This window comes from Artemia sp. Qi Xiang Cuo, chromosome 20 (genome assembly GCF_049724085.1).
Source record: "Artemia sp. Qi Xiang Cuo chromosome 20, ASM4972408v1, whole genome shotgun sequence".
Lineage (NCBI taxonomy): Eukaryota > Metazoa > Arthropoda > Branchiopoda > Anostraca > Artemiidae > Artemia > Artemia sp. Qi Xiang Cuo.
The window spans coordinates 6,301,348-6,328,423 of NC_142813.1; the positions used below are offsets into that span (position 1 = coordinate 6,301,348).

Here is a 27,076-nt window from a genome sequence, read left to right on the forward strand (position 1 = left end):
GCGAATTTCATTTTTTTATGGATGCTTCCACTAGGAAGAAAAAAAGAACGAAATAAAAGAAAATTTCAAGTCAAACGGGGTAAACACTCCTCAATCTAAATATCAAAGCAAAGCAGGTCAACTGGAAGAACCTCGCAAATTTTCAAACAAGCAAATATGTTCTCCAAAAACAAGAATCATTAACTCCGCAAGAATCATTAACAAGGCAAGAATCATCAGCTATGAATTATCCAAAACTAGAGCCTTTCTTCAGGGGGGGGGAGGGTGGGGGTTGTGCAAAAAAACATATATATATATATATATATATATATATATATATATATATATATATATATATATATATATATATATATATATATATATATATATATATATATATATATATATATATATATATATATATATATATATATATATATATATATATATATATATATATATATATATATATATATAAATATAAACAAATAAGTAGAACAACAGGGAAATTTTATACAAGACAGTGTAACGCAACTTTAAATGAATATTTCGACCCTATAACTAAGAGCGTCTCAGCAAAACAGACGAGAGAATAAAAACATTATAAAAGAAACTTACATTAAAATTCAATCATTAAAACTTTTTTTAAACAGTTTTAATGATTGCATTTTAATGTAAGTTTCTTTTATATTGTTTTTATTCTCTTCGTCTGTTTTGCTGAGGACGGCCCTTGGATATAGGGTCGAAATATTCATTTAAAGTTGCGTTCCACTGTCTTGTATAAAAAATTCCCTGTTATTCTACTTATTTGCTTATGATGGAAAGGCAGTGTGGTCTTTGTCGCTATTTGTATATATATATATATATATATATATATATATATATATATATATATATATATATATATATATATATATATATATATTTATATATATATATATATATATATATATATATATATATATATATATATATATATATATATATATATATATATATATATATATATATATATATATATATATATATATATATATATATATATATATATATATATATATATATATATATATATATATATACTAGTATCTTCTAAATTTCTGTGTTTATGAGATTACAAACACAATGATCCAGAGCAGCAGGTGAACTTACATAACTTCTTCCAATTATGTTCAACAATCAGGTTGACCGAAGAAATGGAGATACAGATAATTAGGAGTTACAACTCTACCTTTTTATCTGAAAGGTCATATTTAAAAGTGAGAAATAAAACGCTGAAAAGTTACAAGGAATCGGAGTTAATATATTTTGTTTGGACAACAATCAAACATAGCTTCTTCCATTAGACACAGTGCCAATTGAAAAATTATTACCTTCGGATTAAGTTAATCAGCGGGAAGGCCAACTTCCGGCCTATTCGTGGCTCACAGTGAGTAAAAAATCCAAACTTAGCAATATTGAAAAGAAAATTATCCCAATTAAACTTTGATTACAATGTGGTCGATACATCATCTTCAGACGCATTATAACAAAGGCACATCTCACCAGCAAGAATGTAGCCAGAGTGTTTGTTTGAAGGTGGGGGGGGGGGGTGAGGTCAAGACAAAGGATTCTTTTTTCAGGGCAGAGGGTTACTTTTTCAAGAATTGAAAAAATTAATTTTTAATTAATTAATTAATTAATTATTAATTTGTTAAATTAATTTACAATTTTAATTTAAAATTTACAATTTATTAATTTTTAAATTAAAAATTAATTTACACGAAACTTAATTTAATCAAAATCAAAATCTCTGTTTCAAAACGCTTACACGGTCTGGCCGATTCTTGTTTTTTTTTGTTTTTTTTTCCGTCAAGACAATAGTAAATAATCAAGACAAAAGTAAATAATAAATTTAATCGTATGGATTCAAGAAATATCCTCTCCTGCAAGAGATTTCCGTTTTCTAAATTACCAATTTCAAAATATTAAATCTTGGAACTAAAAATTTTCTTCACAATCTATAAGAAAATCTATACAAAGAGAACACTTTTCAGATCTTGATTTATAAATAAAGGCCAGCAAGCCATCAATATATTACATTAAACTTTATATAATATCTAGGATTTCTCAAAGGTTAAAATTTCCTACACTTCACCTAAACATACTTCATCTGACATACGACTTTTAAATAAAAAGAAATTGGATTTACACCAAGAATCAAAGAGTTTTTTACCCTTATTGTCAACATACACTGCTTCTAAAATAAAGATGGCGAATTGGACAACTTAACTCAAAAGAAATTAGTGTGGATTTGTCAGGTTTTGTATAGATTTGATTAATTGTGTAGGTTTTGTGCAGGTTTTGTCAGACCGTTTTGATTGTGTAGGTTTTTGTCAGGCCGTCGCTTAGGTATGATTATGCCATTCGACAGTTTGCAATCTTACAATCCGATTTTGTGAACTAGTTTTACAAACTTGTTTCAACTTTCTTTATCTTCAACTCTTTATCCAACTTTTCTTTAGTAACCGGTTCAAACCGCTTTACTAGTTTTAAAACCGGTTTATGAACGTGTTTCAACTTCTTCTTTTAGTAACCAGTTTACCAGTTTGTAAAAACAACAAAAGCACGAAGAACAACAGGGAAATATTTTTGCAAGACAGTGGAGATAATCTGAATGAATATTTCGGCCCTATGTACAAGAGCCGTCCTCAGCAAGGCAAAAATATATAAAAGAAAAAAGACTCACAACAACATGCGACCAATAGAAATAAAAAAAAACGAAATATTCATTCAAATTATCTCCACTGTCTTGCAAAAAGATTTCCCTTTTGTTCTTCGTGCTTTTGTTGTTTGTTATGGAAAGGCAGTGTGGTCTTCGTCGCTATTTTCACCTCGCTTATGGGGAGCAGTTTGTAAACCGGTCAACAAACTTTTTTGTTACAATGATAATTCTGAATCTTGTTTCAAGAGAATAGTTTTTCAGTAGAAAGGGCCGATTTGATAGGTTAAAATACACTTATTCTGTTTGGAAGATTTTTCGTTTGTCATGATTACTTAAAATTACAGAATGTAATTTTCAATAGAGATTGAGCGGTCTGCATTATCAGTTCTTTACTATGTTGCAGCTAAAACTTACTATAATCTGTAATAGTAGCCTATAGTAGGCTATATATGTTTAATTATTAGCATAATTAAACAAAAATCGGATTATACAAAGAATTAGAACAGAGTAACTGACCACCATTGTCAACATACACTGCTTTAATATTCTAGATTGTTAATTCAACATCTTAGCTAGAAAGAAAACTTTGTGGATTTGGACTGTAGATCTTTCCGGGTCGTTGAATAAGTTTATAAATGTTATATATTTGATAGTTTGCAATCCAACAATCCATATTTATAAACCGGTTTTTCAAACTTGGTTGGAACTTCTTTGTCTAAATTTCCTTTTATAAACCAGTTCCAACCGGTTTACCAGTTTTTAAATTAGCAACTTCTTTGTTACACTGATAAGTCTGAATCTTGCTTCAAAAGACTGGTGAAAAAAGTCGTTTGTTCTATGAGTTAAAATATACTAATTCTGTCTGCCCAAGATATTTGTCACTATTCAGAACTGTTTGGGCGGTCTTGCCATAACTCGTATAGCTTTGCTAAGAAATTCGAACAAACGACAGAAACCTAAAAGCCGACAGCTACTTTTCCGGAAATCTTAGGAAACCATTTAACTTTTCTCATTGTTTGCCGGAGACAGAGATATTCAGGTTTAATGAAACTTGCAAAATTAGAAAGCGTGAATTTTTTTGGGTCGACGAGACCAGAATTTTCTTTTAGTTTAAAGATTTCAGTTTAAAATCTTCCGTTGTGTGCCGGAGATAAGAGACATTAAGATTTGATGAAACTTGCAAAATTAGGAAGCGTGAATGTTTTTGGTCGAAGGGAGCGGAATTTTCTTTTTAAAGTTCAGGAAATAACAGTACCTAAAGATATTTTTTGTATGAAATTGTTTTTAGTTTAACATTTTAAACTAAAGATTTCAGTTTAAAATCCTCCGTTGTGTGCCGGAGATAAGAGACATTAAGATTTGATGAAACTTGCAAAATTACAAAGCGTGAATGTTTTTGGTCGAAGGGAGCGGAATATTCTTTTTAAAGTTCAGGAAATAACAGTACCTAAAAATACTTTTGTATGAAATTGTTTTTAGTTTAACATTTTAAACTAAAGATTTCAGTTTAAAATCTTCCGTATTGTGCCGAAGATAAGAGATATTCAGATTTAATGAAACTTGCTAAATTACAAAGGGTGAATTTTGTTGGTCGAAGGGAGCAGAATTTTCTTTTAAAGTTCCGGAAATGACCGTACCTAAAAACATTTTTCGTCCGAAATTGTTTTTGGTTTAATATTTTAAACTAAAGGTTTCAGTTTAAAATCTCCCGTTTTGTGCCGGAGATAAGAGATATTCAGATTTAATGAAACTTGCAAAATTAGAAAGCGTGAAATTGTTTTGGTCGAACAGAGCAGAATTTTTTTTTAAGGTTTAGGAAAGGACAGTACCTAAAAATATTTGAATATAAAATTGTTTTTTCCTTTAAACTAAAGATTTTAGTTTAAAATCTCCCGTTTTGTGCCGGAGATAAGAGATATTCAAACTTAATGAAACTTGCAAAATGAGAAAGCGTGAATTTTATTTTTGATCGAACGGAGCAGAATTTTCTTTTTAAAGTTCAGGAAAGGAAAGTTCCTAAAAATATTTAGTATAAAATTGTTTTTTCCTTTAAACTAAAGATTTTAGTTTAAAATCTCCTGTTTTGTGCCAGAGATAAGAGATATTAAGACTTAATGAGACTTACAAAATGTGAAAGCGTGAATTTTTTTGGGTTGAATGGAGCAGAATTTTCTTTTTAAAGTTCAGGAAAGGACAGTACCTAAAAATATTTTAGTATGAAATTTTTTTCAGCTTTAAACTAAAGATTTTAGTCTAAGATCTTCTGTTTTGGGCCGGAGATATTCAGATCTAATGAAACTTGCAAAAATAGAAAGCATGAATTTTTTTGGTCGAACGGAGCAGAATTTTCTGTTCAGAAAATGAAAGTACCTAAAAATATTTTAGTATGAAATTGTTTTTAGATTTAAACGAAAGATTTTAGTTTACAATCTCCCGTTTTGTTCCAGAGAAAAGAGATCTTCAAACTTAATGAAACTTGTTAAATGAGAAAGCGTGAATTTTATTTTTGATAGAACGGAGCAGAATTTTCTTTTTAAAGTTCAAGAAAGGAAAGTTCCTAAAAATATTTTAGTACAAAATTGTTTTTTCCTTTAAACTAAAGATTTTAGTTTAAAATCTCCCGTTTTGTGCCAGAGATAAGAGATATTAAGACTTAATGAGACTTACAAAATGTGAAAACGTGATTTTTTTTGGGTTGAATGGAGCAGAATTTTCTTTTTAAAGTTCAGGAAAGGACAGTACCTAAAAATACTTTAGTATGAAATTTTTTTTAGCTTTAAACTAAAGATTTTAGTCTAAGATCTTCCGTTTTGGGCCGGAGATATTCAGATCTAATGAAACTTGCAAAATTAGAAAGCATGAATTTTTTTGGTCGAACGGAGCAGAATTTTCTGTTCAGAAAATGAAAACACCTAAAAATATTTTAGTATGAAATTGTTTTTATATTTAAACGAAAGATTTTAGTTTACAATCTCCCGTTTTGTTCCGGAGAAAAGAGATCTTCAAACTTAATGAAACTTGTTAAAAGAGAAAGCGTGATTTTTATTTTTGGTCGAACAGATCAGAATTTTCTTTTCAAAGTTCAGGAAAGGAAAGTTCCTAAAAATATTTTAGTATGAAATTGTTTTTAGCTTTAAACCGAAGATTAGAGTTTAAAATCTCCCGTTTTGTGCTGGAAATATTCAGATTTAATTAAGCGTACATAATTAGTCAATGTGGTTATTTTCTTGATTCAACGGAGCAAAATTTTCTGTTTTGAGTTCAGAAAAAGGCAGTCCAATTCTAGCATACCTGCTCAGAAAGCATAATATTTCAGCTCAAAAGAGCATTGAATAATTTGACAGCTTTGGAAGTTTCCTGTCGTGCTAACCGCCTTGATTGAAACCTTTGCAGACACAGAATGCATTATTTATGCTGAATAGACAGTAAACAGTAAGCTGAATAGACATTGTTTTGTTTAAAAATTAGTAAGAGAATACCGTACATGTTTTCTTTGTTTTCAATAGGCCAATTTCGTATAAACATGCTTTAAATAGGCTACCTTCGTACAGGCTACCCGCTTGGATAACATTAAAAATCAGCTCAAAAGATGCACCATTTGCACATTGACAGCTTTGAAACTTTCCTGTTGTGCCAATTGCTTTGATTGAAATTGCTTCTGATGAAATTGATTGCTGATGAATTAGATTATAAATAAGCAAGGAGTCTTAGATAATAAAAAGAAGAAAGAAATAGGATTGACCTTTTATTTTAAGGAGTACGACAAGGAAACCGGTTTGACCGGTTTGATTCTATCCATTACGTGAGGTATCACCAACCTATTATTAAGAAAAGGATAAAGGAGAGGAAACAAGGAAAGGAGGACCAAATACCGCTGGATAAAAGAAAGAAAAGAAGAAGAATTCAACCTAAGCATTAGAAAATTATTTTTTACATTTTTGATATTATAAGTTGTTTTTGAATAAAAAAAATAAATTTGGTAAAAAAAATTATTGGTCAACCTTTTTTATCACTTAAAAAGGGCACTAGAACTTTTAATTTCCGTTCGAATGAACCCTCTCCCGATATTCTAGGACCAATTCCACTAAGTATAGTATACTAGTCCTTAACTTAAAAAAAACTGTTTTTTTATTGGTCAATCTTTTTGGTCACTTGAAAGGGCACTAGAACTTTAATTTCCGTCTGAATGAGCCCTCCCCCGATATTCTAGGACCAATTCCACTAATTACAGTATACTAGTCCTTAACTTAAAAAATTGTAGCAATGAAGCAGCAGTACTTACAAGCTTTATTATTTTGATGAGCATCCAATTGTTTGTTGACGTCGTCATTAACTTAAAAAAAACGGGAGCTAAGCTTAAATAATTCTTGGGGTTTTTCCGGGCTAATTCACAGATTACATTTACAGCTGCAGATTGAACTCCTGCAAAAAATAAATAATGGGTTGATTTCGGTGACGTCAGCTTTGAAATCAACAGAAATTCCTTCTTCTGGATCGAATTGGATCCGGATAAGGACCATCCACAATGAGACTATTAAAACTGAAATAACTAGCTTTAACTCGAGCCAAGCTTACATTTCATATAATTTTCTGATAGGTTCAAAATTTCTTTGAATAATGGTGATGTGTTCAAACTAGTACTTGCTCAGTCTCAGTATTAGCAAAATCTCATTATGAGTGAGCCACTATTTATATACTACAGTGCATATGCAGCTTTATGCAGTGTTGTAAGCCTCCCTGAATTGTTGAAACAAAAATTGGTTTCTCTGAATCACCACGAAAATTGACGTTCATAAATACACGAATGTTGCGCGGCATACAAATCTTGAATTTTTATTAAAGTTAATTTTTGAGAAGGTTTTAGAGGGTCTAAATTTTTTTACGGGAAAATGTAGTGAGATATCCCAAAAATATTCAAAGATTGTGGAAAAATAGGATTTACGTTCCCGGTATAAGTCCTGATTGTAGCAGTAGCTGCAACCTAATAAAGACCAAAACATGACTAAAGACCAAAACATGGCTAAAGATAAAAAACCCGGCTAAAATATTATAAAATGACCTATTAAAGTCCAAACATGACTAAAGATAAAAAACATGGTTAAAATATGATAAAATGACCTAATAAAGACCAAAACATGGCTAAAGGTAAAAACATGGCTAAAATATTATAAAATGACCTAGTAAAGACTAAAACATAGCTAAAGGCAAAAAAACATGGCTAATTTATGACAAAATGACCTAGTAAAATCCAAAACATGGGTAAAGATAAAAAACATGGCTAAAATATGACAAAATGATCTAGTAAAGACCAAAACATAGCTAAAGACAAAAAACATGGCTAAAATATGACAAAATGACCTAGTCATGGTAATGACCTAAGTAAAGTCCAAAACATGGCTAAAGATAAAAACATGGCTAAAATATGACAAAATGACCTAGTAAACACCAAAACATACCTACAGACAAGAAACATGTCTAAAATATGATAAAATGACCTAGTAAAGACCAAAACATGACTAAAGATAAAAAACATGGCTGAAATATGATAAAATGATCTAATAAAGACCAAAACATGGCTAAAGATAAAAAACATGGCTAAAATTGTATAAAATGACCTAGTAAAGACCAAAACATGACTAAAGATAAAAACATGGTTAAAATATGATAAAATGACCTAATAAAGACCAAAACATGGCTAAAGGTAAAAACATGGCTAAAATATTATAAAATGACCTAGTAAAGACTAAAACATGGCTAAAGGCAAAAAAACATGGCTAATTTATGACAAAATGACCTAGTAAAGTCCAAAACATGGCTAAAGATAAAAAACATGGCTAAAATATGACAAAATGATATAGTAAAGACAAAAACATAGCTAAAGAAAAAAAACATGGCTAAAATATGATAAAATGACCTAGTAAACACCAAAACATGGCTAAAGATAAAAAACATGGCTAAAATATGATAAAATGACCTAGTAAAGACCAAAACATGGCTAAAGATAAAAAACATGGCTGAAATATGATAAAATGATCTAATAAAGACCAAAACATGGCTAAAGATAAAAAACACGGCTAAAATATTATAAAATGACCTAGTAAAGCCCAAAACATGACTAAAGATAAAAAACATGGTTAAAATATGATAAAATGACCTAATAAAGACCAAAACATGGCTAAAGGTAAAAACATGGCTAAAATATTATAAAATGACCTAGTAAAGACTAAAACATGGCTAAAGGCAAAAAACGTGGCTAATTTATGACAAAATGATCTAGTAAAATCCAAAACATGGGTAAAGATAAAAAACATGGCTAAAATATGACAAAATGATCTAGTAAAGACCAAAACATAGCTAAAGACAAAAAACATGGCTAAAATATGATAAAATGACCTAGTAAACACCAAAACATGGCTAAAGATAAAAAACATGGCTAAAATATGATAAAATGACCTAGTAAAGACCAAAACATGGCTAAAGATAAAAAACATGGCTGAAATATGATAAAATGATCTAATAAAGACCAAAACATGGCTAAAGATAAAAAACATGGCTAAAATTGTATAAAATGACCTAGTAAAGACCAAAACATGACTAAAGATAGAAGAACATGGCTAAAATATGATAAAATGACCTAGTAAAGACGAAAACAGGGCTAAAGATAAAAAGAAAACATGGCTAAAATATGATAAAATGACCTAGTAAAGACCAAAACGTGGCTAAAGATAAAAACATGGCTAAAATATAATGAAATGACCTAGTAAAGACTAAAACATGGCTAAAGATAAAAAACATGGCTGAAATATGATAAAATGATCTAATAAAGACCAAAACATAGCTAAAGATAAAAACATGGCTAAAATAGTATAAAATGACCTAGTAAAGACCAAAACATGACTAAAGATAGAAGGACATGGCTAAAATATGATAAAATGACCTAGTAAAGACGAAAACAGGGCTTAAGATAAAAAGAAAACATGGCTAAAATATGACAAAATGACCTAATAAAGACCAAAACGTGGCTAAAGATAAAAACATGGCTAAAATATGATGAAATGACCTAGTAAAGACCAAAACATGGCTAAAATATCATAAAATTACCTAGTAAAGACCAAAACAAGGCTAAAGATAAAAAAGCATGGCTAAAATATAATAAAATGACCTAATAAAGACCAAAACATGGCTAAAGATAAAAAACATGGCTAAAATATTCTAAAATAACCTAGTAAAGACCAAAACATGGCTAAAGATAAAAAACATGGCTAAAATATGATAAAAAAGATAAAACATGGCTAACAATATCAAAAGATAAAGAGTGCAGACCACTGCTCTGCGTTGCGCAGGTACCGATCACCTCATTCACTGCCTTTGGCCGGGAGTGTAATGCTGGGTTGAGGGCAAATAATCCGACACTTCCCGTGTTTTTCCCCCAGATTCCTCCAGGTACCCATTTAGAGCTGGGTCGACTTCGGATGAGCTAAAAGAGTCATACGGTAAAACCCACGTCCCAAGCCAAAAAAAACAGCACCGTCAGGACTCGAACCCGTGTCCTCAGGATTTACAGGCTAGCGCACTAACTACTCGGCTAGGACAGAAAAAAATAGAAGAGCGATTTTTTTTTCTTACTGTCTAGTGACAAAATAAATCATGAATGCTGTTTCTGGATATGGAAAGCTTTTTAGAATTTCAAAATAGAGCCTGAAACCCTTCAAACATAACGTCAGGTGAAATATAAAATACATCATTAAAATAGCCGTTGTCAAAGACCTCCCCTCCTCCTCGTTTCCCTTCCTCCACCTAGATAAGCAAGCAAAACCAAGTTTTTTATGCACTGATGTCTCAGTTTTTTGTGAACAAGAAACGATTACTTGAATTGTTGCATGAAGATGTGTCCGAGTCTGCTATTTCGAAGTTTCAGATGATCTTTAAGTTGAAGTTTCATATGAAGTTGAAGTTTAAGTTGAAGTTTTAGATGATCTTATCCCATGTTTTGTTCTGGTTGATGTTTTATGTTTGATTTTGGTCTCTTTTTTCTCATTACTCCATTTTTGTCTTGTTGTTACTAGTGAAACAAAATAAAATATTTATTATTATTAATTCAGAGTACTGATTTTTTTCCAAGTTTGGAATCCAACACCGATTCCAAAGCTACACATCATTTCAACCCTCAGTAGGATGAGAGGGGGGGCAAATGATTTTTCCAGTGACTACCCTCAGAATCAAGGGATTTTTATAAACAATTATTATCATTATTATTATTATTATAAATTTAAGGTATTAGTTTCAGCCTAAAATGTTACATCATTTCAACATTCAATAGGACGGGGGAGGGGGGGGATGATTTTCCCAGTACAAACCATCATAATTAAGAGTAATTACTGTCAATAATTAACAGTTGTATGAATAAAAAACAGGCAAAATCCTCCTGCAATATTGATAACGCAACCTCCTTACCGCAACTTTCCGGTGTTCCGGTTACGTGCAACCGCCTAGTTCCAAGGTATGATAGTTAAGTCGCTCACCATATTGGATTATACTTTAATATTGGGGTATTCCCTCACTGTAGTAGGACATAGTTTGAATATAAAATCAAAAATGGGACATAAAATCATTTCAGACACTTTTAGGGAAGCTAATTTCCGATCTGAGAAAGACCAGGCCCGATAAATGTGATAAATTTCGGTTAAGATAGTTAATTCAATTTTGTAACATTCTTTGTTTTGGGGATTATTGGCTACATTTCAAGGAAGAAGGGTTGCAGTGGTGTAGCCAGGGGGGAAAGGGAAGACGCCCGTCCCTGGGAGCATTCTCTGAGGGGGTTTCCTTATCACTACTATGATCTACGGATGTATTCTGGGAAGGGGTGGAAAGAAATCAACTTTGAGCCTGGGCGGTGAAAACCCTAGCTACGCCTCTGAGGGGTTGCACTTCAAAAACAGGGGGAATATGTTAATCCTGTCGAAAATGTAGAAAATGAGGGGGAAATCCGTTGATTTTTTGTATCTTCGAATTTTTTGAATTAACAATCTTGATTTGGCAACGTTGATTTAATAGAAGAAACGTCAATAGAAGAAACAAACCTGGATCGGGATCTTCAAGTTTTTCCTTTAGCCTAGGGAAAGCTGGTCGCAAGGCATCAGGATAGCGAAGAAATACTTTGTACAGCATGAGAACAGCTTTCTTCCGTAAGTAAGGCTTGGTAGACGTTAACTACAATTAAATCAAGGTTATTAGGCTGAGCTTAGGCCCATTTTAGTAACTCCTCTTTCTTAATTATTATCTATTTTTTAAATTAACTGAAAAAATTTTCATTACACATTTTTTTCGTAAGTTAGGATTATTTTAGGTTGAGTTTAAACCCATTAAAATAATTACTATAAATTTGCGTATACTGTGGGGAGGGGGGATAAAAAAAATAATGATAACAATACTAATACCAATATATGAAGTCTTACGATTCTGAAAAACAGCCGAATTCTATATTACATATATTTGAACAAATTTCACAGTAAATTAAGGAACTAAAATGTTTTTTGATACGCCATATACAAGCAATTTTGATCGTTTGGAAAAGAGCTAATAATTTTTCAATTATTTTGAAGATAATAGATGAACCGATTGATGGCGGATATTTTGAAAACCGAAAAAAAAACTATAAAATTTGGCATTAGATTGCAGAACAGCTTCTCAAAAGTAAAACTATTTCTTCCAGGAATTCCCCTTTTTGATCCGAAGTTTTAAAACCAAAGTGCGTGCAGTAGGCCTACTTCAGCTGAAACAGATGACAAATGGTCAAGGGATATAGCCTGAATTTTAAAACCAAAGTATGTGCAATACTTCAGTTACAACAGATGACAAATGGTTAAGGGCTATAGCCTGAATTTTAAGAAGTGCGTGCAGTATTTCAATTGATACAGATGACAAATGGTTAAGGGCTATAACCTGAATTTTAAAACCAAAGTGTGTGCAGTACTTCAGTTAAAACAGATGACAAATGGTTAAGGGCTATAACTTGAATTTCAAAACCAAAGTGCGTGCAGTACTTTAGTTAAAACAGATTGCAAATGGTATAGGGCTACAACCTCGTACCAAAAGAGTGGTAAGCACGTTAGACCTAAGACCCTATGCCCATCAGGGCAGAGGTTAAAGTCTTGGTGTTGCTGATTATTTAGTTTGGATGGGGGATCAATGATATAACTCTCTAAGCTCATCCAGAGTCAACCCAACTTCAAATGGGTAACTGGAGAAATCTAGGGGAAGACACGGGAATCGTCGGATGATGGATCCCGGCCGAAGGCAGAAAGTCAGGAGATCGGGAGATCTGGAGATCAGGAGATCAGTACCTGCGCTACGTGGACAATAGGTCAGCATGCGAAAATGTTTCGTATATACACTTGCAATGAGAAACGGATGAAATTTGAAGAAAAAAAAAACAAATTTTGTGTGAAAACCTAGCTGTGTCAGTAGAAGATGAAATTTACAACATTTCAAACTTAAAATTTAAAGCTAATTTTAACGGTGTTGAAAAAACAACAAAATCTAATAAAAGAAGATTCAGCCTCATTGTACAGTATATAATACTTGCGTGATATTTCAATGAACTAGTTACTGTAATTTTTCCCTTTTATTCTCTTTTGATTTCAGATTCTTGTTGTTATGGTTTAGATTACTTCCGTTTTTCAACACCGAGGACGCCGTGTTTCATAGATAAAATTTTCATTTGATTGACATTTTGATTGACAATTTGATATTTCGTTTGATTGACATTTTTCTTCCTGCTTGCCATGGACCCAAAAAAACATGGGCAATAGTTTAAAAAGGTGTTGCCATCCTTCGAAAGTATAGCTGCTTTATGCAGTCAAATTTAATTAATTAGTTTTGATTGCTTATTTCCAAGATTCAACGCGGCAATACTGACGAAATGTTATACTACCCCAAAACTTCATACTTCGAAACACAGTTTATATAATTAGGCAGTAAGTTGAAGCTAGGTTTTATATTCAAGAGAGATCTGACTTGTCTACCCGTGAAAAGATCTAATTTCACTTATATTTATGTTGGTTGTTACACTCTTTGGAGCAATCGCACCTTCGTGCAGGGTTTTATAATGTCTGAAATAGAGAAAAGTCATACTGCTATATTATATATACTGTGCTTTGAAAGAAAGAAAAACAATCCTTAGAAAATCGTTGTTTTCCGATGTGATTAGACCTAAGAACCGTCCAAAAAGCAAAGGAATGTTTTTATTTTGGTGTCCTTAGCCAAGGACACATCCAGAATTTTTATCCTGGGGGGAGGGTGGGGTTACTAGAAAAACTTTAAAAAAAACGCATCAAATGTTTGTTTATATGCATTTTTAATACGTTTTTACGAATCGGACAAAAATTTCGAGTCGGGTCAAACCCGGCACATTCCTCCACCCCTGGATACGGCCTTGGTACTTCAAAATTGCTAACCTGTCGCCAAGAGCATGAAAATGAATTTTGATTTTTGAAGTGGTTAAGTTTAAAATTACTCAATTATATACATCTTTAAAAATTAGGAATTCAGCTTTTAACAAAAATGACATTCATGTGCAATTACGCAGTTACGCAATTTTTAGCAGTAGGACGCCAAACAGTTAAAAAAACAAGAAAACGTGTGTGAAAAATAAGCCAAAAACACCCTAAGATGGTTTAACTTTCCTTTGAATGTATAATTGTTTTTGGAAGTAAACATATTTTTAATGTTTGACCCTTTACAGACAAACAACATTGTCAATTTCAGCCAAACAGCTGCACTTACTTATTTTGACGATTCAACGTGGCAACAGTTACGAAAACGTGACATTACCAATGGCTTCATAATATTGAAAACAAAAAAAAATCCGTGACAATCGCAATAAGGTGCGAATACACCTAAGAAGGGGCCAGGGGCTAATAATGTTTTTATTTTGATGTCTTAGATATTATTATTAAATTAATATAATTAACTTAAATTAAACATAATTAAATTAAAACTTAAATTAAATTAAACTTAAATTAATATAATTAAACTTAAATTAAACAAAATTAATTAAATTAATTATCTTTAAATTAATTAATTAAATTAATCCAAATTAAATTTAAATTAATATAAACTGTCTGGAATTCATCCTGCCTTACCCAGTCAAGGCTTCTTGCACCCTTGCACTCAAAATTAAAACATCTATTTATCCACTGACTATATCATTTGATATCTTTAAATCATTTGAAGCTATATCATTTGAAGCTATATCATTTGAAGCTATGTCACTTGATATCTTTAAATCATTTGAAGCTATATCATTTGAAGCTATGTCAATTGATATCTTTAAATCATTTGAAGCTAAGTCATTTGATATCTTTAAATCATTTGAAGCTATATCATTTGATATCTCGAAATCATTTGATGCTATATCATTTGATATCTTTAAATCATTTGAAGCTATATAATTTGAAGCTAAGTCATTTGATATCTTTAAATCATTTGAAGCTATATCATTTGATATCTCAAAATCATTTGAAGCTATATCATTTGAAGCTATGTCACTTGATATCTTTAAATCATTCGAAGCTATATCATTTGAAGCTAAGTCATTTGATATCTTTAAATCATTTGAAGCTATATCATTTGATATCTCGAAATCATTTGATGCTATATCATTTGATATCTTTAAATCATTTGAAGCTATATCATTTGAAGCTATGTCACTTGATATCTTTAAATCATTTGAAGCTAAGTCGTTTGATATCTTTAAATCATTTGAAGGTATATCATTTGATATCTCGAAATCATTTGATGCTATATCATTTGATATCTTTAAATCATTTGAAGCTATATCATTTGAAGCTAAGTCATTTGATATCTTTAAATCATATGAAGCTATATCATTTGATATCTCGAAATCATTTGAAGCTATATCATTTGAAGCTAAGTCATTTGATATCTTTAAATCATTTGAAAATATATCATTTGATATCTCGAAATCATTTGAAGCTATATCATTTGAAACTATCACTTGATATCTTTAAATCATTTGAAGCTATATCATTTGATATCTCGAAATCATTTGAAGCTATATCATTTGAAGCTATGTCACTTGATATCTTTAAATCATTTGAAGCTATATCATTTGAAGCTAAGTCATTTTATATCTTTAAATCATTTGAAGCTATATCATTTGATATCTCGAAATCATTTGAAGCTATATCATTTGAAGCTATGTCACTTGATATCTTTAAATCATTTGAAGCTATATCATTTGATATCTCGAAATCATTTGATGCTATATCATTTGATATCTTTAAATCATTTGAAGCTATATCATTTGAAGCTAAGTCATTTGATATCTTTAAATCATTTGAAGCTATATCATTTGATATCTCGAAATCATTTGAAGCTATATCATTTGACGCTATGTCACTTGATATCTTTAAATCATTTTAAGCTATATCATTTGAAGCTAAGACATTTGATATCTTTAAATCATTTGAAGCTATATCATTTGATATCTCGAAATCATTTGATTCTATATCATTTGATATCTTTAAATCATTTGAAGCTATATCATTTGATATCTCGAAATCATTTGAAGATATATAATTTGAAGCTATGTCACTTGATATATTTAAATCATTTGAAGCTATATCGTTTGAAGCTAAGTCATTTTATATCTTTAAATCATTTGAAGCTATATAATTTGATATCTCGAAATCATTTGAAGCTATATCATTTGAAGCTATGTCACTTGATATCTTTAAATCATTCGAAGCTATATCGTTTGAAGCTAAGTCAATTGATATCTTTAAATCATTTGAAGCTATATCATTTGATATCTCGAAATCATTTGATGCTATATCATTTGATATCTTTAAATCATTTGAAGCTATATAATTTGAAGCTAAGTCATTTGATATCTTTAAATCATTTGAAGCTATATCATTTGATATCTCGAAATCATTTGAAGCTATATCATTTGAAGCTATGTCACTTGATATCTTTAAATCATTTGAAGCTATATCGTTTGAAGCTAAGTCATTTGATATCTTTAAATCATTTGAAGCTATATAATTTGATATCTCGAAATCATTTGATGCTATATCATTTGATATCTCGAAATCATTTGAAGCTATATCATTTGAAGCTATGTCACTTGATATCTTTAATAAATCATTTGAAGCTATATCATTTGATATCTCGAAATCATTTGATGCTATATCATTTGATATCTTTAAATCATTTGAAGCTATATCATTTGATATCTTGAAATCATTTGAAGCTATATGATTTGATATCTCGAAATCATTTGAAGCTATATCATTTGAAGCTATGTCACTTGATATCTTTAAATCATTTGAAGCTAAGTCATTTGATATCTTTATATCATTTGAAGCTATATAATTTGATATCTCGAAATCATTTGATGCTATATCATTTGATATCTCGAAATCATTTGAAGCTATATCATTTGAAGCTATGTCACTTGATATCTTTAAATCATTTGAAGCTATATCATTTGAAGCTAAGTCATTTGATATCTTTAAATCATTTGAAGCTATATCATTTGAAGCTCAGTCATTTGATATCTTTAAATCATTTGAAGCTATATTATTTGATATCTCGAAATCATTTGATGCTATATCATTTGATATCTCGAAATCATTTGAAGCTATGTCACTTGATATCTTTAAATCATTTGAAGCTAAGTCATTTGATATCTTTATATCATTTGAAGCTATATCATTTGATATCTCGAAATCATTTGATGCTATATCATTTGATATCTCGAAATCATTTGAAGCTATATCATTTGAAGCTATGTCACTTGATATCTTTAAATCATTTGAAGCTATATCGTTTGAAGCTAAGTCATTTGATATCTTTAAATCATTTGAAGCTATATAATTTGATATCTCGAAATCATTTGATGCTATATCATTTGATATCTAGAAATCATTTGAAGCTATGTCACTTGATATCTTTAAATCATTTGAAGCTAAGTCACTTGATATCTTTAATAAATCATTTGAAGCTATATCATTTGATATCTCGAAATCATTTGATGCTATATCATTTGATATCTTTAAATCATTTGAAGCTATATCATTTGATATCTTGAAATCATTTGAAGCTATATGATTTGATATCTCGAAATCATTTGAAGCTATATCATTTGAAGCTATGTCACTTGATATCTTTAAATCATTTGAAGCTAAGTCATTTGATATCTTTATATCATTTGAAGCTATATAATTTGATATCTCGAAATCATTTGATGCTATATCATTTGATATCTCGAAATCATTTGAAGCTATATCATTTGAAGCTATGTCACTTGATATCTTTAAATCATTTGAAGCTATATCGTTTGAAGCTAAGTCATTTGATATCTTTAAATCATTTGAAGCTATATCATTTGATATCTCGAAATCATTTTGATGCTATATCACTTGGTACTTAAAATTTTATTTTCTTGTTTTCGACTACTTACGAGGGTCATGATATCATTGGCCAAATCTCTTGCTAGATCACAGCTAATGAAGCAGGACAATCCAGAAAGGGCAGCACCTGCGTCATACTGATTCTGACTGCTCAGGTCCTTCCGTATCATATTTGTCGTCAACATCAGTACCTAGAATGACCAGAGCTATATAATTAAATTTTCTTGTCTTTTACACATTTTTTATATAATGTCTTTTTTTTAATATAATGTCTTAATCTTTAATATTTTTTAATATGATGTCTTATTTTTTAATATAAAATCTTATTTTTTAATAAGTTTTAATATAGTGTCTTATTTTTTTTTATTTAATGTCTTAATTTTTAATATTTTTTAATATGTTTTAATATAATGTCTTATTTTTTTATTTAATGTCTTAATTTTTAATATGTTTTTATATAATGTCTTAATTTTTAATATTTTTTAATATAATGTCTTTTTTTAATATAATGTCTTAATTTTTAATATTTCTTAATATAATATCTTATTTTTTAATATAATGTCTTAATTTTTAATATAATGTCTTAATTTTTTTAATATAACGTCCTAATTTCTAATATAAAATACGGAGAGATAGCAGTTTCCTTTCAAAAAAGCCCTTAACCAGCTCTCCAGTGCCCCGCCAGCGATAAAGAAAAAAAAAACATGCACTATTTCTAACGAAATAATGCGTTTCTCATTATTTTATAATAAATTCCTTATTGTTCAAGGTAGGGGCTGTAACTTCCCTGTATAGGGTTTTCAACAATGACGACTGTAATAGTGCGGTTTCCATTTCAATCCGACCCCCTTTTCAAGAGGTTTCAGGCTATCTTTCGAAATTCCTGTTATTGTTTATTTTTTTTGCAATGAACTTTTATTATTAAAATTAACCAAAATCATAGCTTACATTCCTAAATCTGCCTCATATTACCATTTTTCTTCTCACTTGACAGTTTTTTTTTTCAAAAAGCGTTTTTAAATTTTTGGTTACCATGGGCTCAACTTCGTTCTTTACTAAGTAGTGCTGCAACCAGGATTAGAATATTTGTGACAATAGGCTTATACAGGTTTGGAGTTTTTTTCAAAAAGCGTTTTAAAATTTTTGGTTACCATGGGCTCAATATCGTTCTTTACTAAGTAGAGCTGCAACCTGGATTAGAATATTTGTAAAAATGTAAAAATAGGCTTATAAAGGTTTTAAGAGTTTTTTTCAAAAAGCGTTTTTAAATTTTTGGTTACCGTGGGCTCAACTTCGTTCTTTACTAAGTAGTGCTGCAACCAGAATTAGAGTATTTGCGACAATAGGCTTATACAGGTTTTGAGCTTTTTTCAAAAAGTGTTTTTGAATTTTTGGTTACCATGGGCTCAACTTCGTTCTTTACTAAGTAGAGCTGCAACCTGGATTAGAATATTTGTGAAATAGGCTTATACAGGTTTTAAGAGTTTTTTTCAAAAAGCGTTTTTAAATTTTTGGTTACCATGGGCTCAACTTCGTTCTTTACTAAGTAGTGCTGCAACCAGAATTAGAATATTTGTGACAATAGGCTTATACAGGTTTGGAGAGTGGTTCTTTGGAATGATATACCCCACTCCCCCATAAGTCCTTATATTTTTTCCATATAATTAACTTTTTTTTGCTTTCCCAAGTTGTGAACACGAAACAGAACAAAATATTCATTATGTTGACTCATATCATCATTAACATTATATAATGACCCATCAGTATCATCAATAGAACGAAAACCATCAAACCCATGGCATTATATGATTTCTTAAAAATATCCAATATAATTATCCTATTTGAATACAAGCTTTGAGTACAAAACACCCTAGCATATTATGCCACAAATACAAAACTCCTTTCAAAACTAAAATCTTCCAGGGGGTTCTTCATATCAATCTTGAAGGTGGGACCCCAGGCAGGGACGTACGCAGGGGGGGCCTCCGGGCCCGCCCCCCCCCCAAAATCTCACGATTTTTTTCATTTTCCCATAATTTTCTGATTTTTCTCACAGAATAATGGGTTTGAAGGATTTGGCCCCCCCCGAAACAAATTGGGCCCCCTCCCCGAAACAAATTCCTGCGTACGTGCCTGACCCTAGGGTATGTTGTTAGCTTTTTTATTTCAAGACAGACAAACGAACTTGTAAATATAGTTTCGAAACTGTAATACCTTTCATTCGCTATGGAAAAAGTGGGGTGGCAAAGTAGCAATGCTACTTGGGAGTTTTGAAGTTTGCTGACAGATTTTGTCTGAAAATATTATTTTACTTATATAAAAACTTTTTGCTCAAAGAAAAGTTGTCGAAGCACAGGTTGTGATGATAGTGTTGGCAGCTTTTGGAATTCTGTCGAATTCTGCTACTGGCAGCTTTGGAACTTTTTCCATACCTACCTTTCATTTATTGATTTTACTGAAAATATTCACTCCTTAGTTGTATCTGGAATTAAGAAAAGCTCTAAAAATTTATAAAACATTTCTAAAAATTGTTAAGACTCAAGAAACGTGAATGTTTTGTAACACCCTAAATCCGTCAAAGCTAGTACTACTACTATTAACAACATAATGCAGCACAAAGCCGTCTGTAGCTAATACACCTGCGCACGCTCCTCATTCGACCTCCTCATTCTTCAAGGAAAATGATATTTACCATTATCAACATACATGAACAACTACAATGGGACTAGAGACAAGGTCTAGTTTTATTTCCGGGAAGGCCAGAATGAGTCAAAGCCACATAAATTTTTCATACCTAGAAAAAAAGCCGAAAAATAATAACCTAGAAAAAACCTAGAAAAATAATAAAGTACCAGCTACATTCAGCCTGCCAAAAAGCAATTCATTGGTTTATTTACCAGTCCTAAAGCGTCCAGGGATGCCAAGAAAATAATACCACAAGAGCCTAAGCCTTTGAGAGGCACAGAGAGGGTACAGAAAAATAAAAAAAGCAAAAAAATCAAAAATAAATAAAAAAAATAAAAAAATCAAAATCAAAAGCTCTTGTTAGCTTCAAACCTATCCAAAATCCGTGTGATGTATAGGTACAAAAAGGTTCAACCCGTTTAGTGAGGATCATTTTTGCATTTTTCCTAGGGGGGAAGTATCTAGGCCATCAAATATCAATTTTTTAAGAAGCAGGCGAGAGGCAGGGAAGAATCCCTTAGCCAAATTTCAGAGGAGGATTACACCCTCCACGTGTAAGTAAAATTTGACCTACACTGATATACCACATAAAAAGTGCTACTTATTAAGCTTAGACAAAAGGAAAAAAAGACATAATAAGACTATTTGTAAGGGCTATAAGGAACTGTATATATTATTGCTCCTTAGACACAATTTGAGAAAAAATATTAGAAGATATTTCTGGGGAGGAAAGGGGGTGACAGCATGAGGATCAATTTATATGGAAAGGTAAATGGCGCCATCAACTGCTTGACGATATGCTACTAGTCTTGGTTGAAGGATAAGTTGGTAAATCTTCTTGCTTCATTAATAGCACCATCACTAGCACCCGCATCATCAACAGCTTGGTGATGTACTACTAGTCTTATCAAACAGAAACTGAGAAATGTTCATGCTTTATTAATGGCACCATCACCATCGCTAGCACCAGCACCATCAGGTATATAACACCATCCAAAGTTTGGTGATGTACTACTATTCTTATCAAACAAAAACTGACAAATCTTTTTGTTTTATTAAGGGCACCCTCGCCATCGCTAGCACAAACACCATCAGGTAAATAGCACCAGCACCATTGGGTAAATAGCACCATCAACGGTTTGACAATGTACTACTAGTCTTATAAAACAAAAACTGTTAAATCTTCTTGCTTTATTAATGGTACTATCACCATGACTAACACAAGCACCCTCACTAGCACCAGCACCATCAAGTAAACAGCACCATCAACAGTTTGATGATTTACTACTAGTCTTATCAAACAGAAACAGAAAAATCTTCTTGCTTTATTAATGGCAAGATATGTAGCAACACCAATAGATCGAAATTAATGATTCACTACTATCTTGGCAAATATGTCGTTAATACCTAATAATCAGATTCTTTTAGTAAAAATAATTCAAATTCAATATACCTCAGTGTCTTGATGAAAGCTCTGAGATGCAGCAAAGTATCCAATCCTTTTGTGAGTGAACTTTGATGAACTCATCACTTCTATGATGTTAAACCCTGCCCAACTGATGTCATACCCAAGCATTTGAAGCTGGAAAAAAAATCAATTCAATGAACTTGGTCATTGGCTGTTTTGAAAACACTTTCAAAATTTTGAAACTATCAGATTTTGGATCTTAAATTCAAGATTAGACGAGCCATTCAGGAGACAAACCAATCACCATAAAAAGATTGTCCAAAAATAGAATCAGTACTCAAACTTTCCTTCATATCCCCTCCCCCATAGCCAGAAAAGAGTTATAGAATTTCGAGTACTAAAAACCTGAATGTCTTAGTGGGAACAGTTCCAGTTCCAAAACTTGTGTAAGGGTATATGGACTGCCATACAGTCTTGACTTCATACAGTCTTGAGTCCCTTGACTTCAAAACAGTCAACAATTCCTCTTCCTCTTCTGAAAAAAAGCCTCTTCTGGAAACAAAAAAAAAGTCCTGCATTGGGCAAATAAGAGGTTCTAACTATGAAAACAATTATTTTTAATGATAGGTATTTTCTTTTTAATTTTTGAATTCTGTCTAAAAGTCAAATCAGTCGTTTGTGTATTCAGTCTGTGTATCCGTTGTTTGTGTTAGACAAAAACAAATTATAATAAGTAGCTTCTGTGTTATGCGGCATTAGTTACCTTACCATAGATCCTCCTGTGCCTCCAGAGGCGCTTAAGACATCCAAGAAGAGTCGCCAGTCGTCTTTCATTGCTGCGGCCGCCCAGACATCTTCCCATTCAGGTTGGATTAAGGCATTGAGGTTTGCGAGGTCAGCCCGGTAGCTGCGTCGTAGGGTGTTTTTGGGGCGTCCGCTTCTTCTGGTGCCACGTGGCTGCCACCAAAGGACGACCTTCGGTAGTCGAGTTTCGGGCATGCGGATCACATGACCGAGGTATCTCCACTTCCAATGTTTGATCACTTTGGTTACCAGTGGTAGAGATGTCTTCTGTCGTGTATTAGCCTTTATTACTTTTTGGGACCAGTGAATATTTAGAATACGCCTTAAACACATGTTTTCGAACGTGAGAAGTTTCTTTTCAAGTATTTGATGTATGTGCCAAGTTTCAGAACCGTAGCAAAGCTTTGAGAGGCCGTTGCTGTTGAGCAGCCTCAGCCGAGCTGGAGAGAGTACTTCTGGCTGCGCCAAATTTCAGACAGTTTCCTGAAAGATGCATTAGCCTGGCCGTGGCATTAGTTACATATTTGTTTTTTGTGTGAACCTAAACATTTAGACGAGGACAAATTATAGTAGATAGTTACGTGGTAGTTACGTCACACTATCATAGTAGACAGTTATAGTCGTTACGTGGCTTCATTTGTGTGTTTGTGTTTTGAAACATAGACGAGAACAAATTACAGTAGGTAGTTGCGTCACGTGGCTTCATTTGTGCCATCTTAATTCATGTATTCATTTGGTATATAGTGCGCTAAATTATGTTTGAAAGTAGGTTCAATATGTATTAGAGAAAAGAAATATGTATTAGGGAAATGTATTAGAGAAAATATGTATTAGAGAATTATGTATTAGAGAATTATGAATATGTATTAGAGAAAAGAAATCTGGAAATTTTAAATATCCTGATGATTAAATAAGATGTCAATTGAAACATCTTGCTTACTTTGAAGGGAGGATTCTGTTTCTAAGTTTTAGAAGCATAAAATAATATCTCTTGAATTATTATTATCTTATCATTATTAATGTCTTTTGAACCAAATTCTATGGACTACAATGCTAACACCGATTAGACATTTTGGTGCAAGATTCCTTTTCTGAAGTATACACTATTTTAATTATTTCGTTTGATTTATAAGAACTCTATTTCTTTCAATCCTATAGTAGATTTCAGCGTAAAAAAAATTTCAAATAATTTTTTTTACTTTTTCTAAAAATATAAACTGTAAAAAAAAAGAAAAATTAGTATGGCCTGTTTCTGAAAAACTGCCAAATCTACATATTTGTGCAAAATTCACCGTAAATTACAAAAGTAAAAAAGTTTTGTTGACACAACATCTTATAATATTTTACATAATTTTTGAAATATTTTTAAGGTAGTAGATGGCAGAAGCTGCAGCGGAATTCCAAAAACGAAAAAAAAATCGTCTGATCGATCTTGCAAAAAAAGCAACTATATGATATGACATTTATTGACAATAACAGCCTTTATGGGCCATGGTTAATAACAAAAATACAACAATATAAAAATTAATGAAACAAGTTTTACCCAATTTAATGAAGAGAAAACTTGTTTTTTTTAATTTGAAGCCATCATTCAGTATGGCTAATTTGGTCATTAGCTATGCCTTTTGACCAACCACTAAAGAGAACGTTTTGAAATTTAAATTTCAGATCAAACATTATATTCAAAATCCAAATCAGTCGACAAAAATAAAACTTGTCTACATATAACTTAATCCAACAGTAGAAGCTCCCCTATACAACCCCAGTGGCGGTTCTAATCTCTCTTTCGGCCGGGGGGGGGGAGATCTTGATTAGCGCTCCCCTATCTCCCAAAAATTTTCAAGGCCAAATTTTAACACTGTTTACATTTATTTTTAAAAAATCATTTATTTAAATCTGATTTTTTTTTTTTTTTTTTACTTTATATGGGGAAAGATATGGGATACACGAAAATTTGGAATTCAATTTGCTAACACTTACTGCAAACTGCGCCTTCTACTTTATTTTAGTGGAAATTTAATTTCAAAAATTGCAAAATCATTATAAATGTTAAATTAACTAAAATCTTGCGCCCCTAAATTTGTGCACCAGAAGTAAGTGCCCCTCTACCCCCTTCTAAGACCGCCTCTGCACCATCCCTAGCCAAAAATTTCAAACCAACATATTACTAATGAAACTAAAAATAAATAATAAACCAAAGAGTTTATTAGCATTTTGGTAAATGTTAGATTATTTTTTTGAAATTTTGCGCCTCTAAAGATTCTGCACGCGGGGCAAGTGCCCCTGACCCTAGGACCACCTCTGCACCATCCCTAACCCAAAAATATCAAACCACCACATTACTAATGAAACTAAAAATAAATAATAAACCAAAGAGTTTAGTAGCATTTTGGTAAATGTTAGATTATTTATTTGAAATTTTGCGTCTCTAAAGATTCTGCACCCGGGCAAGTGCCCCTGCCCCTACGACCACCATTGCACCATCCCTAACCCAAAAATTTCAAACAACCACATTACTAATGAAACTAAAAATAAATAATAAACCAATGACTTTATTAGCATTTTGGTAAATGTTAGATTAATTATTTGAAAATTTAGAGCCTCTAAAGATTCTGCACCTTAGGGCAAGTGCCCCTGCCCTAGGACCACCTCTGCACCATCCCTAACCCAAAAATTTCAAACCACCACATTACTAATGAAACTAAAAATAAATAATAAACCAAAGAGTTTATTAGCAGTTTGGTAAATGTTAGATTATTTATTTGAAATTTTCCGCCTCTAAAGATTCTGCACCCGGGGCAAGTGCCCCTGCCCCTAGGACCACCTCTGCACCATCCCTAACCCAAAAATTTCAAACCACCACATTACTAATGAAACTAAAAATAAATAATACACCAAAGAGTTTATTAGCATTTTGGTAAATGTTAGTGTATTTATTTGAAATTTTGCGCCTCTAAAGATTCTGCACCCGGGGCAAGTGCCTCTGCCCCTGGGACCACCTCTGCACCATCCCTAAACTAAAAATATCAAACCACCACATTACTAATGAAACTAAAAATAAATAATAAACCAAAGACTTTATTAGCATTTTGGTAAATGTTAGTGTATTCATTTGAAATTTTGCGCCCCTAAAGTTTCTGCACCCAGGGCAAGTGCCCCGGCCCCTAAGACTACCTCCGCAGTATCCCTAATCCAAAAATTTCAAACCACCACATTACTTATGAAACTAAAAATAAATAATAAACCAAAGAGTTTATTAGCAGTTTGGTAAATGTTAGATTATTTATTTGAAATTTTCCGCCTCTAAAGATTCTGCACCCGGGGCAAGTGCCCCTGCCCCTAGGACCACCTCTGCACCATCCCTAACCCAAAAATTTCAAACCACCACATTACTAATGAAACTAAAAATAAATAATACACCAAAGACTTTATTAGCATTTTGGTAAATGTTAGTGTATTTATTTGAAATTTTGCGCCCCTAGAGTTTCTGCACCCAGGGCAAGTGCCCCTGCCCCTAAGACCAACTCTAAAGTATCCCTAATCCAAAAATGTCAAACCATCACATTACTAAGGAAATTGAAAATAAATATTAAACCAAAGAGTTTTTTAACATTTTGGTACAAGCATCTCTTGTTTCACAATATTTCAAGGGAATCAAAGCAAGTTAATTCAAAAGAAATTGTTCTATGAATGCATTTGAAAGCTTCAGTTTTCTGCAAGTTTCTGCAACCTAAAAATATCGTTTCGTTCAGACAAAGCTCATGGTGCCTGGTTACTGCCAGTCAACCATTTAGACCAACCCTTGAAGGTTTTCCTACCTGAGAGTTTTTCCCCTGGAGTTGTATTTGCTGAATATCCCTTTAAGGAGCCAAAAGAGGTCTTTTTAAGGAAAAAAAAAACTTTTAAGGAATAGAAAACGTCTCATTTAGCAATGAAAAACTTTTCATGCATTAAACACCTAAAGGGAACTTTCAAGCCTCTGGGCTGTTTTCAATGGGTTTTCTTCCTAATTTGCCTCCTTTGAGAATACGTAATCTCTGGAGATCAAAAGCATTT

General features: G+C 31.8%; 1 protein-coding gene across 2 annotated transcripts in view; it reads right to left on the reverse strand.

Moving 5' to 3' along the window:
- Nucleotides 1-27,076, reverse strand: part of g (adaptor-related protein complex 3, delta 1 subunit-like garnet) — a 204,628-nt gene that overhangs the window by 163,192 nt on the left and 14,360 nt on the right. For both annotated transcript variants that reach the window (XM_089105783.1, XM_089105784.1), the window contains exons 3-6: nucleotides 22,262-22,390; nucleotides 18,174-18,314; nucleotides 11,764-11,893; nucleotides 6,966-7,105 (exon numbers count right to left, since the gene is read on the reverse strand). In XM_089105783.1, the coding sequence (XP_088961909.1) occupies nucleotides 6,966-7,105; nucleotides 11,764-11,893; nucleotides 18,174-18,314; nucleotides 22,262-22,390 (540 nt within the window). The remainder of the gene's footprint in view (nucleotides 1-6,965; nucleotides 7,106-11,763; nucleotides 11,894-18,173; nucleotides 18,315-22,261; nucleotides 22,391-27,076) is intronic.